Below are 13,431 nucleotides of genomic sequence, written 5' to 3' on the forward strand. Positions count from 1 at the left end.
AATATATTACATTCTTTGAGTAACTAGCCCAACACTGCTGATGCACCATTAAACAGATTCCTCCAGCCAATCCAATGTCAGCACACAAACTTGTAACAGGCAAAGAGTGTTTCTGATCGGCTAAATCGTGGGCTGCTTCCTAAACTCTTTTTGTAAGAGCCTAGGGTTTTCAAAGAGACAGGTGTGATGTCTCAGGACATTTTCTGGACAAAAGACCTGCACCTTTAATTATGAAACATGTCAAGATGGGTCTGTGACAGGCTTTGTTCTCCTGTGACTTTTCCAATGCTGAGATTTACATGCTGAGATACTCTAGCAATCAACAAAGAATACAAATACAGCAACACCGCTACAGCACTTTGTCTTTGGTCAGCAGTATCAGACATCTCTATAAGCGCTATTAGATACAAGTTATCTTATTTATTTATTTTTCATCCCCTACAGCTATAGTCATATCACTAGCTGCTTTATCCCAATGTGTTTTAAATATGCAAGCAAACATATTTCCGTGCAAAGCCACTTTGTGCCAAAGTGTGAAACCACATTATATAAGTTACAACTGTATCTTGCACCTTGATGGGTGTAATATCAGACTTTCACAGTACATTAGCTACCCTTTCCATTATGGGAACAAAAGGTACTTTGTGGGAATAGTAATTCTAAGACTCTGTGGCTGAGTTTGAACACTACAGAATGTCAAATCAACATACTGTATAGCCCTGCTTCAAAACCTAACGAGCTGCCTAGCTTTTCTATTTCTTTTTTTTGGGGGGGGGTTACATTTGTTATTTCTGATATCTGAAAATGCATTTCTGATATCAATATAATTTCTGATATCTAAAATTGGTTTCTTACTAGTAACAATCACATTCATGATATCAGAAATGAACATTGTCACTAGTGACAATTAAATTGTTGATATCAAGAATAGACGTCTGTACTAGTAACCATGTGATTACTGATATCAAAAATAAAGGTTTTTACTAGTAAGAATTGTATTTCTGATATGTGAAATTGGAATTTCAACTAGTAAGAAATTAATTCTTGATATCAACAATTGATTTTGAATGGCAGCCTATGGTGACATTTAACTAGTGAAAATACAATTACAGATATCAAGAATTATAGTTTTTACTAGTTGAAAAGTAATTGTTGATATCAAGAATTAACATTGTTACTAGTGGAAATGTAGTTGCTGATATCAAAAATAACAATTGTTACTAGTAGAAATCCAATTCCTGATATCAAGAATTAACATTTTAACTAGTAAAAATTGAATTGTTGATATCAAGAATTCATATCCTGAGAATGAATAAAAGTCAAAAGGGCTTGCCATACTCAAACAGGGTCAAGTACAGAAACAAGTGCAAAGCAGATTAGGCTCATAGTTGATTTCAACAGAGTAGCATGTAGCTAAGATAACAATACAATATTCCAATAACATAGCACACATGGATTTGTGGTAAAATAGTTCATTTTTAATTAGACTGAACTATTTTTTATCAATGATTTTCACATTTATATAAACAACCATTCAAAGGTACGATTTTTAAATATTTTTGAAAAAAGTATTTTATGCTCAGCAAGGCTGTAATGTAATGTAAATTATATCCTTTATTTGACCCTCTAACTCTAGCACTCTCTATTCTAATTCTATTCTTAAAAAAAAAAAAACCCCTTGTCCCTTTTAGACTTGCACTCTATTCATTTGCTGCTTGTTTTTATTATTTAAAAAACCCTTGCTACGTGTACTGCGTTAAGCTAACTGAGACTTGTTAAAGCACTTGTATATCATTGCTCTTTTGTTGATTTTGATTGCTTCTATTGTCCTCATTTGTAAGTCGCTTTGGATAAAAGCGTCTGCTAAATGACTAAATGTAAATTACAATGTTTTTAATTATTGTGCTGCTTAATATTTTTGTGGGAACAGCAATAATTACTTTTCAGGATTCTTTGATTAAAATAGAAATCTTTTGTAACAATACATTTCTTTACTCTCGCTTTTGATCAGATTAATGCATCATGGCTGAAGAGAAGTATTTATTTAAAAAATCTTATTAACTCTAACAGTAGCGTATTTATTTATACAATATTTACTGATGCGCATTCTGGGATACCTTTCAAAAAGCGAATCTTTCTTAGCTGTAACTTTGAACTTGAACCTATGTCTAGACCAGAGCGCTCTGACCCACCTGTATGGTCGCAATGCGTGGTAGAGGCTGTCTGGTGTTAGCACCCCCTTCTACAGCAATACCCAGTGTACTGGCACATTTGGGCACCCGTACAAGTGTAGGCTCCATTATTCCCATCTAAAACAATGACAAACAGGGACGCCACTTTAGACGTCACACTCAAGAAGAAAGAAAAAGAGAGATTTCAAGGATGGTGGAAGACATGAATGAAGAGTTTAACATGAAATTTAGAGCTAAACCAAAACCTTCTTTTAACAGCAGCAGGGTAAACAGGACTAAATCCCTACAATGCGACATTAAGACATATATACTTCTGTATAATGGCTATTTACATGATGAAATGACACTAACTCATTTAAACGACAGAAGAGAACTTGTCGCTGCTCTCTCACCTGTTTTGCGGAGGCCTGTGCGAGTCCTTCTGCTCTGCGTGTGCCACCTGTGACCTGGAGGAATGGAGCTTTACCTGGTCGAGGGCTGCTGTCCTTACTCAACCCCCCTGCCTCTGCGATATCCACTCCACTGTCCTCACTCAGAGTCTGTCCGCTGTCTGACAGCTGGGACAGCGTGGCTCCTGGGAATACAGACAAATGAGCACACAAAGCCATAAATAACCACACAATTTAGCTTTCACAGATTAGAGATCTGCATTCAGAATTTATGTGGACCTCACATTATTTGGATCTGAAAAGAGTTATAGAAGCTGGACCTATTAGGGCTGTCAATTTAGTATGTTAAATTAGTGTGATTAATTATTTTAGATGAATGAGATGCCCTGTGACTATACTGTATGTACAATTTGTAATAAGGTATCCTGCCATCTGAGAAATTAAAGCCTTGAGTACCTCCTTTATCTTTAGCCACTCTTTTTAATGTGTTTTCAATAGGGTTGTTATCAATACAGATTACCCTGATTCAATTTGATTGTAATTCATGTTGTCATATTTCCATTTTGTTTGTGTATTTTCCATTTTTACTCTCAGCAAATGCAGTAAATTATACTTCATAACAACTATCAAACTATTTATTTGCTATTTGTTATATAACAGATATATACATTATAATCATCAACACAACCAAAAAGGCTTTGTGAATACCAAATGAAGTCAACTTTAACACTTCTTGGGAAAAACTAACAGTTGAAAGTTCATGCCTTTATGAATGATTCAATCATTTGCCCATGAATCACATTACACTGGTTGTGTTGTATGTTTTAGATTCACTAAAAAGATTTGTTTTAAATGATTCATTTGTCTCTGAACCAAACTACACCGGGTACACTGTACATTTTTGAATGGTTAACTTATAAACATTTGTTAAAGATTTGTACAAGAGTCAAATGTTTGTGAATGTTTGGTTTTAGGATTCTAATAATCCACTTGAGATCATTCAAAAAAAAATCTAAGATTGAAAAATATTGATATATGGGATTTAATCCGTTTAATCAACATACCACATAATTAATTCAATTAAAAACTGTAATCAATCAGCAGCCCTAATATCTATTTAAAAACATGCATTGATCCAAACAGGTAAACTAGATTTAAGTGCTAACTTAAATAGTTTGTCCAAAAATTTAAATCCTATCATTATTTACTTGTTGCATGTTGTTCCAAACCTGTATGAATGTTTTCTTCCATTGTACATACAAATATATAAAGAATATTTTTAATAAATGTCTTAGTGTTTTTGTTTATACAGTGGAAGTCAATGGTAACCAAAACTTTTGTGTTCCACAGAAGAAAGTCATACAGGTTTGGAATGACATGAGGGTGAGTAAATGATGACAGAATTTTCATGTTTGGCTGAACTATCTCTTTAAGACATAATCTTAGAGTGTCTTCACCTCGTAGTTGGGGCTGAGGCTTTTCCTCTGTCATCTCTGGCTCAGGGTGTAGTGGGCTGGTCTGGGTGGCACCGCACCGGTGTGTAGAGGGGGAGCCCTCGAGATTCTCGGGGCTACAGGGGGGCGGCGCAGGCATTAGCAGTGAAGGCGAAAGGGACGGAGAGGAGCGTGGAGAGATCATGGGGGTGCCCTCTCTAGAACGATTTGGAGACTCTAGGTGCGGGGAGAGCACTGCCGCCTGCCTGCTCATTAGAAACTGAACCAAATCTCTACACGGTGGTCCAGAAGAAGGGCTAGCATGATAAGATGACGATCGTGGAGAGCTGTGATGGTGAGAGCAGGGTGGAGGAGTGTGATGGACAGAGCAGGTGGAAGCAGTGTGGTGGATAGTACATGGGGAGGTGTGAGCAGAGCAGGGCGAGTGTGAGTGTGAGAAATTGTGGGTGTGGTTTTCCTGATGCCGTAAAAAATGCCGTTTGGTCTGATTTTTAGGGCTGGCATGTCGAACAGGTGGAGGTGGAGGCTTGAACGAGGGGGGTGACTCGGATGACGGCTGCATCTTGTCCTGAAATAAAACATAAACGTACTGTCTATATTTATCTCCTCACTGTTGCTTTCAAATACTAAGACAGGCAATTAAAGGATGCATTATCATTGAGGGAGGTTATGATAACGCTGAGAAAGAAAAAAAAAGACATCCTGACATTTAAACGATTTTAAAAGGTGACATTTCCTTCTAAAATGTCTGCACATTATGAAATTAACAGATGATAGAGTTGTCTCTATGTACAACCATTTAGCATTAGCACACGTTTATGACAAGATGGTCAATTACGGATTCATCCAAGATAATCATTTATGATTACAAGAGTTAATGTTGGGCTACTGATGCTTAATTAAATGAGAACAAGAAAGGGAAGGATAATAATCCATTGAACTCAACTCAATCTTCAGCAAACTGACTAGATAAAAAGAAAATCTGTCACATGGCTGTGTTCTGAATTAGAACCTAACAGCATATATTTAATGTTACAAATATTTTATGATGTTACCATGCAATTTCTGCAAAATCAAAATGACTGGCATCAGGTGTGCAACAAGCACTTTTGTCTGGTATATGCTACTCCACGTTTTCGGGCAGTGTACAGTAAAATTACATTGGATACAGTGTGAAGGTTTGCAATGTTTGATCAACTACTGAAAGCAAAACCATATTTTTATTACATATTAAATTAATTGCACCACCATTCAGAAGTTTGAGCTCAGCAAGATTTTAAAAATGTATACTTTTAAACAGCAAGTATGCAGGGTTTTCAAAGTGTGGGGCGCGCCTCCCCAGGGGGGCGCCAGAGCATGTCAGGGGAGGCGCGGGGGAAAATTATAATAAATTAAAAATATAATTATTGAGTTAAATTATTATATGTATTTTTTATTATAATTAAATGTTTTTATTTAAACGATACTAAAAAATAATAAGTCAAAAATATGAGAAAAATGTTTCACCCAGAAGGCCGTAGCTGTGAATATGCCTATTAATACAATGGAGCGGTTTCTGAGACCTCCCAATTCAAAGCCTTCAACTTCAGGGCTTTGAATCGGGAAAGACGGCAACCCAAAAGACGACGATATGATGATCAGTATTTGAGTTTAGGATTTACGTGGACAGGACCAGCTGATGAACCACGACCTTTATGTGTGGGTTTGTCAAGATATTTTGGCTAATGACAGCATGAGACCCACAAAACTTCGGTGCACACCTTGAAACCAAGCAAGTTGAGGTAACTATAGCAGGACGGCAGCAAAAGACCTGTGTTCCGTGATGCTAAGAGAGGCAGCGGCTTCTAAGATTGATTCTGTTCCACTCTCTGACAACACAATAAGTCGGCGCATCTCAGACATGGCACAGGATGTGAAGGAGAAAGTCAGACACAGCCCATTTTTTGCACTCCAGATCGACGAATCGCGCCATTGGGTAAGTTGTGTCAAAAGGGAGGCCCACTGTCTTAGACTTTGAAAACCCCTGCATTAAACTGATCAAAAGTGACAGTAAAGGCTTTGCTACAAAAAAATAAAATAAAATAAAATTTCCACAAAAAAGCAAAACACACAAAAAAACAGTTTTCACCATTAATAATAACAATAAATGTTTGAGCATTAAATCAGAATTTTAGAATGATTTCTGAAGGATCATGTGACACTAAAGACTGGATTAATGGCTGCTGAAAATTCAGCTTTGCCATCACAGAAATAAATCACACTTTAAAACATATTAAAATATAAAACAGTTATTTTAAATTGTAATCAAATTTCAAAATATAATTTAATAATATAGTATTTACTGTATTTTGACTTCTTTCAAAAATATTAAAAAATCTTATATCAAACCCAAACTTTTGAACAGTAATTACTTGTTATTAATGAATTTTGTTTTTCAGATAAAATTTCTCTTTGGGGGCTGACTATTGGAAACAGGTCCGTATTCAACACATTCTTACAAAGAGGTCAAGTAGAGGTGTATTGTATATATGCACTGCCTCTACTACATTTCAAATGACTGATCTATCTAGGGCTGTCGCGATAACCACAATATCGCAATACCGCGCTATTGACGAGCAAACCGCAGAGGAATGCAAGAACCCCAGCAACCGCGATTTTTGCGTGTTTTCTTTTTTCGTAATGTTATGCCCTTCTCGTTTTACACTTCATGCATGTGGACTGAATATTAAACAAGTTAGTAATGATAACATAGCAGTCAGATTAGAAGATCAGATCAGAACTAACTTTTATACATATAGGCTAATGATAGCCTAACGATCTTATTGTCAGGTTTATGTTCTGTTATGTGGACCGTTATTTTGTCCCGCGCTATTCAAGATCTAGACAGCCCTTGATCTATCAATCTTTGAGATTACAAAAATACAGGTGTATGTATTCATCCAAAAACAAAATAAATCTTGCGCGATTTTCTTAGGTTTACAGGGGATATGACAGTCTTTGTATTTTAGGGATAAATGTTTTGTTTTCCTAGTCCTAAATCATGTCCCTTTCTTTTCTTGTTACATTCAGGCGTAAAAATACAAAAGCCATTTTAATGCTGACAGCTTTTACTCCACAAAACGTAACAGTGTGCAGACACACAGCAGACAAACGTAAACAACTCACCAGAGCAACATCAGGAAGAGAATTTAGACTCTCAAGTGGCATCAAACTCCCATCCAACCTGCACTCACTCTATTAAGGCAAAGCAAAAAAACATAAACAATCACTGAAATGACTCGGGTGTACACAGCAACAATCACTCCAGAATGAAATACAATCAAAAAGATGTTTGAGTTTAAGAAACCCATGCTCCACTTGAGATACAGCTCTTCATTTCTCATCAGTTCAGCTCAATTACGGCTTGTGTGTGTGAGATTTTACAATAATGCTTGGAATCAAATCATGCAATTACCAAGACACAGCAGATCAGACCAATCAATGCAGGCACAGTAGAAGTCAGACTGAGAAAAGTTAGATAATACAAATACAAAAAAGATTCCTCTCTCATCAAATATGGGAATAGAGCATTGAAAGCTATGAATAAAAAAATAAAAAATAACTAGTTTTTATACATCAATATTTTTCATGCATACACTAAAACTTTTGGGGTCCAACGTTTTTAAAGAAATTTAAAGAAATAGCTTTTACTGTATTTTGACTTGTTTCAAAAACTTTTGAATGGTAGTGTGTATGTTGGTTTTAGTGTTATTTCTTTTAGTTTTGTGTCTTTTTCCAATTTAATTTTATTAGATTTTTTCAAGAAATTAATAGTTGTAAACAGTTCAAATAAATGCCGTTCTTTTGAATTTTCTAGCCATTGAAGAATCCTGAAAAAAAATCCTGAATACAATTATTGTAATAATATTTCTTATTACTGTTTCATTCAGGGTTTGTACTCTTACCCAAGTGGAAATTTAAAAGTAGCACTTATAGTAATATTTAAATGGGGAATCTGTACTTTAATTCTGTCCACCTGTGCATGCTAATATTCACAGCACTGCACAACACCAAATGATGCGCGGAAAGCCACGTGCCTTGTTGTAGCTGGGGACTGCAGTGGTCAGCTGGCAGGCAGCAGGAATGTGGCCCTCTGGATGGGTGACGTAGATAGAGTCAGGGTGCAGGAGGCCCGAGCCTCCGTGCCGAGCTCTCCACGCCTCCATCTCGCGATGTAACACTTGCCCGTCGAATCGCTCCAGATCCTGCAGAGCGATCAGAGTCCGCACCTCAGCCAGCAAGGACAGCTGGGGAGCGGGAACAGACAAGAGATCATTAAATGAAACACCTGAAATCATTCAAAATATGATACATTTTTAATTTAAATGCAATGCTAACATTAAAACTAAGAGTTTTCAGTGACATTGTGCATTAAATTATAAAGATGCTGGCATAGACCATGGCTTTATGGGTTGTTAGCAATTCTTCAGAGTTTTTTTTTTTTTTTGCTGTCAGTCTCACCTTGGCATGTGTATTGAAGAGTTCAAACAGGGCCATGGCCAGAGGCTCTACCCCGATGTGTCCACGCTGATACTCTTGAATGTAATAGCTCATGGTCTGTCTCTCTGTCTCTGTCAGAAGCATGTATGCCTGCTCCTCCAGTGAGCTCCAGGCTCCTGTGCGTACCGCTCCAACTGCTGGTACAACAACTTTACAACAGATTGACTGCAAAAGAGAGAAGATAAAACTATAGAGGGTGTGTCTACATGTACAATGTTGTACAGGCATGTAAAGTCTCTTATTGTCCAATCATACGTTTGCATCAAAGATGCCTTCATTTGTTTGATTTTTAATCATATTCTTTCATTTGTATCCTTCACTGCATCTCAGAACAACACACACCAGTGTTTTGTTACTAAATGAATCAGTGTTTTTGAACTTATTCATTCATAATCAGCCATGTAAATGTAGTATCATTGAGATATCATTATAGTTTTTATTAATACCTTTTATTTTTATACTTTCCAATTTTAGTTTAATTTTAGTTAACATTTTTGTTCTGTATTTTTGTCATTTTTATTAATTTCAGTTTTTTTAAAAAATATGCCTATATAGTTTATATTCTTATTTTATTTAAGCTTTAATTTGAGTTATTTTAGTGCATCAATATTTAGTTAGACAAAATGAAAATGAGAAATGTCTAGCTGAAATAAAGTAAGTTTACTTTTTTATTTTACTTCAGTTAATTTAAATTTTATTTCAACCATTAAATATGCTTGAGGTCTTTTTTTCTTTTTCTTTTTGGTTTTAGTTTTAGTTAACTATAATAACCCTGTTTTGAACAAATTGTTTTAATTAATGATTCAATGACTCATAAAGATACGACTTACCACCACCTACTGGTGGTTTTAGTTTTATACACTCATTTTGTATATAATTTCATATATCAATATTCAAAATTCTATTAAACAAATCTTATTTTAGTTATTTTAATGTATTATTTTAAATATTATATTAATAACATTTGAATTAGTTTTCCTTTTTTCCTTTTAGTTTAAAAGTTTTAGTAATTTTGTTGTGTGTGTTTGTCATTTTTATCGGTTGTTTTTTTAATGTTTATATAGTTTTCCTTAATTTTTATTCCGTTATTCTGAAATGAAAATAAGAAATGTTGCTTTACATTTCTAAATGAAATAAGTTTTTTTTTTATACTTAAATTTTTTTAGCTTTAGTTAAAGGGGGGGGAGGGGGTACAATCCAACGCTCTCCATTGACTGTCTATTGCGGGAAGCTGCCTCCTTGTCATCTCTGACTTATAACAAAAAACAGAGCAATGCCTAAAAGCTGCTTTGTGACAAGGTGTACAGTAAACAAGCTAAAAAACCCAGAACTACGTTTTTGTAAGCTGTCGACCCAAAAACGAGCGTTTAGGACACAAATAGTCCCCTTTAAACAAAAGGAAGGTTAGGAAAAGAGGCACTGACATAGACCAATAAAATTTAGTTTCTTAATATATCTCCTCCCCTCAGATTCACATAGGGTGGTGAAATAATCTTTTGACATGGTTAAAAATAATGAATGGTCTTGTCGTCGATTATGTTTCCCTCCAGTGGGCGCGGTTCTCAGAGTAATAAGACACGTTGCACTGTACTTTTGTGTCCTAAATGCTCGTTTGTTTTGCTTATAAAAACATAGTTCTGGTTTTTTAGCTTGTTTACTGTACACCTTGTCACATAGCAGCTTTATGTAAGGGAAAGATAACCTTGTTCAGCTTCCCGAAGAATCCAGTGTTACATGAACAGTGGATTCAGTTTGTTTTCCGGGGCAGCAACGGAGTTTCGCAAATGTGTTTGTTGACGAACGTTTTATAAACAAGGCCCAGTTTGACGCTGGATTTGCACATCGTTTGATACTGAAAGATGGAGCGGCCCCAGCTATAAAAGATCCCGGTCATGATTCAGAACTGCTGATGGTAAGTGAAACTGCATCAAATGTCTGTGTTTTGTTGGCAATCGGTGCTCAAGTGCTCGTCACTCTTTAGCTCCGCCCACGGCGCGCCTCCAGGAGCTCGGCTGTTTTCGGAGAGAATCGTAAACCTGTATCTTTCTTTTATAAATATGATAAAACTAAAGACTTTTTGGGGATATGAAGGATACAGTACTACTCTATAGGTACTCAAGATTAATATGGGATTGGGTGAATAATATAATATAATAACCCTGAAACAATCTCCCTGAAACAATGTTATTTATGCTATTGTAATTTTTAACTTCTACTCACAAATTTGCATTTTAGTCACTAAATGCTTGCTTGTTAAGCTCACAATCATTTTTTAGATCATTTTGCAAGATGTTATGATGTCTTGGAAGCCTCTCTTAGGAGATATTTCGTATTAAAACGCTTTCTTTGAAGTCTGGGAAAGCAGCTAGCTTTGGTTTCGGATACAGCTAAGGTTACTAATTTATTTTCATAACTGAAAATAAACAAATAGTGGCATGTAGTGATACAGTGGTATAAAACAGTTGTGCAATCATTAGTCACATCGTGTAGTTGATATGAACTGTTGTAATGTGCATGTTCAGGTCAGTGTGTGGGCAGCAGGCACTCATGAGAAAGAGAGAATAGCAGCTGCAGGACTGCATCACTGAGACCGCACCAGTCAGCCATGTCTAATATGTAATGCTACATACCCTAGAGTAACAAACTCTCTCTCTCTCTCTTATACAGCTAGTTATGCACCTTCTCTTTGAAAACATGCCCCTTCTCTGCTTACTACTTTTAGACGTTCTCCTAAATCAAACCTATATCAAAATAACTCCAATCTCTGTCAACAAGCTTCCTCTCTCTCACTCTTCCTGCCTCTATCCAATTCACTCCACATCTCCCAGTGCTGCTATTGCTATAAAAACAACAAACACTGAAACACCATGCATTGTATATCTATGCCCCCAGGTGTCTAGCTGGTAACTTAGTGGGAGAAATAAAATCGTCAGGTAAGAATCCTTTTTAAAGACATTCGGAACACAAACCTTCAAAAGTTCAGCGTGAGAGAAAATAGGGACATATCTGTTTTACAACGCAGAGCAGTGGTTCTCAACTGGTGGGTCATAACCTTAAAAAGTGTCTGATATGGTCTCAGACAGCAGTACAAAACAATGCTAAATGCATCTAATCTTATAATCACACATGGTTATTAACTTTTAACAGGAAGGTGAAAACGCTTTACCTGTATTTTGTTGCTGACATCAAAGTTTGTGCATCCAAATTAACTTGTAAAACTATGATAATTCAATCATTTTGAAATCATTTTGAAACCAAATACTCAAACTATTAAACATTTTTTTATAATTTTCTTTTCTGAACCCACATGGTAAAAAAAATTTGTATATTGTTAGTCAAGTTCATGGTGATACTACATTTTAGTATTACGAAAGGTAAAAGTAATTTTGTTTACTTATAATAAATAACTTTGGTTTGTATTCAGTTGCCATCTAATGTCCAATGTAAATCTAAGTCGTGAAGGAAAACCACTTGAGAACCACTTACATATGTCAGTATTTGTGAGAGGAATGCTGTCTACGATAGGTGAAGTGTATAATATTTGTATCCAATGGATGAACGACTCTCCAAAACCAAATCTGCGTAGGGTGTTGAATAAAAATGTCCAGTTTACTTTATCAAATGCCTTTTCAGCATCTAGTGAAACAATAACAGTTTTGGTTTGTTTTTGTTGGGCAAGATTAATTAAATTAAATAATCTACGGGTGTTATCTGAAGCACTTCTGTGTTTAATAAATCCTGTTTGATCATGGTGGATTAACATTGGGATAACTGTTTCTATTCTAGTAGTTAATGCTTTGGTGATAATTTTTAAATCTGTATTTATTAATGAGAGAGGGCAGTAGCTGATGGGGTAAATTGGGTCTTAGTTTGGTTTTAGTAGAAGTGTCATGACGGCTGTATTCATATGTGTCGAAATTGTGGATTTAGTTTTTATTTCAGTGACTACTCTGTGAAATAATGGAGACAGCATTTGCCAGAAGTGTTTATAGAATTCAGCTGGGAGTCCAACAAGCCCGGGTGATTTGTTATTTGGCATTTTATGTAATGCTTTATAGAGTTCATCAACAGTAAGTGGAGTGTCTAGAGCATCTAGACCTGTTCTTTTGATATTGTTGGTAGTTTTAATTCTTTAAAGAAATTATCTATTTCTGTTCTATCTGGGTTATGTTCCGAAGAGTATAATTTTTGGTAGAAAGTATGAAATACTTTATTAATTTCTTGGGGGTTCTGAACTATTTCACCTGATTGATTACGTATGGATGGAATAATTGCTTTTTCTTTTTTACGCTTTAGTTGATTCGCTAGATATTTACTCATTTTGACAAATAAAAGTTCGGTTTGACTTGATTGATAAATATATTAGCCTACTATTGTTCAGTAGAATGTACGTAATAGGCTACTACTACTACTACTAAATTATTAAAACCTTATTTTTAAGGAATAATCATACAATATTTCTTCAATGTTTTAATATTAAATCCCCTTTATTTTCCCAAAAATAATTTTTTTTAATTTTCATTAATTAAAAGATAAATTAAATGAATGTTTTATGCCTTAAAAATGTAAATACACAACACAGAATTTCTGAGGAAAAAAAATCATATGGCTATTGTAAGAATAAATGAAACTTGTTTTATGCTTTCAAATAATTAGACATGCTAAAAACACAGAATTTGGTAACAATAAAACATAAGGTTGGAAAAAATAAAACATTTTTAGGCCCCAAACATGTAATTTTTGTTAAACGGTTTAACAAAAATTTATTAAAAGTTTAAGTTTCATGATTTTAATTAATTAGACATGCTTTTTGATTAATAAAATGTAATTTAACCATTAAAAAGGAGTCCAGAAAAA

General features: G+C 35.1%; 1 protein-coding gene across 1 annotated transcript in view; it reads right to left on the bottom strand.

Moving 5' to 3' along the window:
* The window catches only part of LOC107715750 (whirlin-like), a gene marked incomplete at its 5' end in the record, with an annotated part of 34,673 nt that overhangs the window by 1,931 nt on the left and 19,311 nt on the right, over positions 1-13,431 (bottom strand). Inside the window, 6 exons of the mRNA XM_016521937.1 lie at positions 2,193-2,309; positions 2,585-2,766; positions 4,039-4,603; positions 7,201-7,269; positions 8,112-8,321; positions 8,536-8,739. Of these exons, the coding sequence (XP_016377423.1) occupies positions 2,193-2,309; positions 2,585-2,766; positions 4,039-4,603; positions 7,201-7,269; positions 8,112-8,321; positions 8,536-8,739 (1,347 nt within the window). The remainder of the gene's footprint in view (positions 1-2,192; positions 2,310-2,584; positions 2,767-4,038; positions 4,604-7,200; positions 7,270-8,111; positions 8,322-8,535; positions 8,740-13,431) is intronic.

This window comes from Sinocyclocheilus rhinocerous, unplaced genomic scaffold (assembly GCF_001515625.1).
Source record: "Sinocyclocheilus rhinocerous isolate Xijiao unplaced genomic scaffold, SAMN03320098_v1.1 scaffold3194, whole genome shotgun sequence".
NCBI lineage: Eukaryota > Metazoa > Chordata > Actinopteri > Cypriniformes > Cyprinidae > Sinocyclocheilus > Sinocyclocheilus rhinocerous.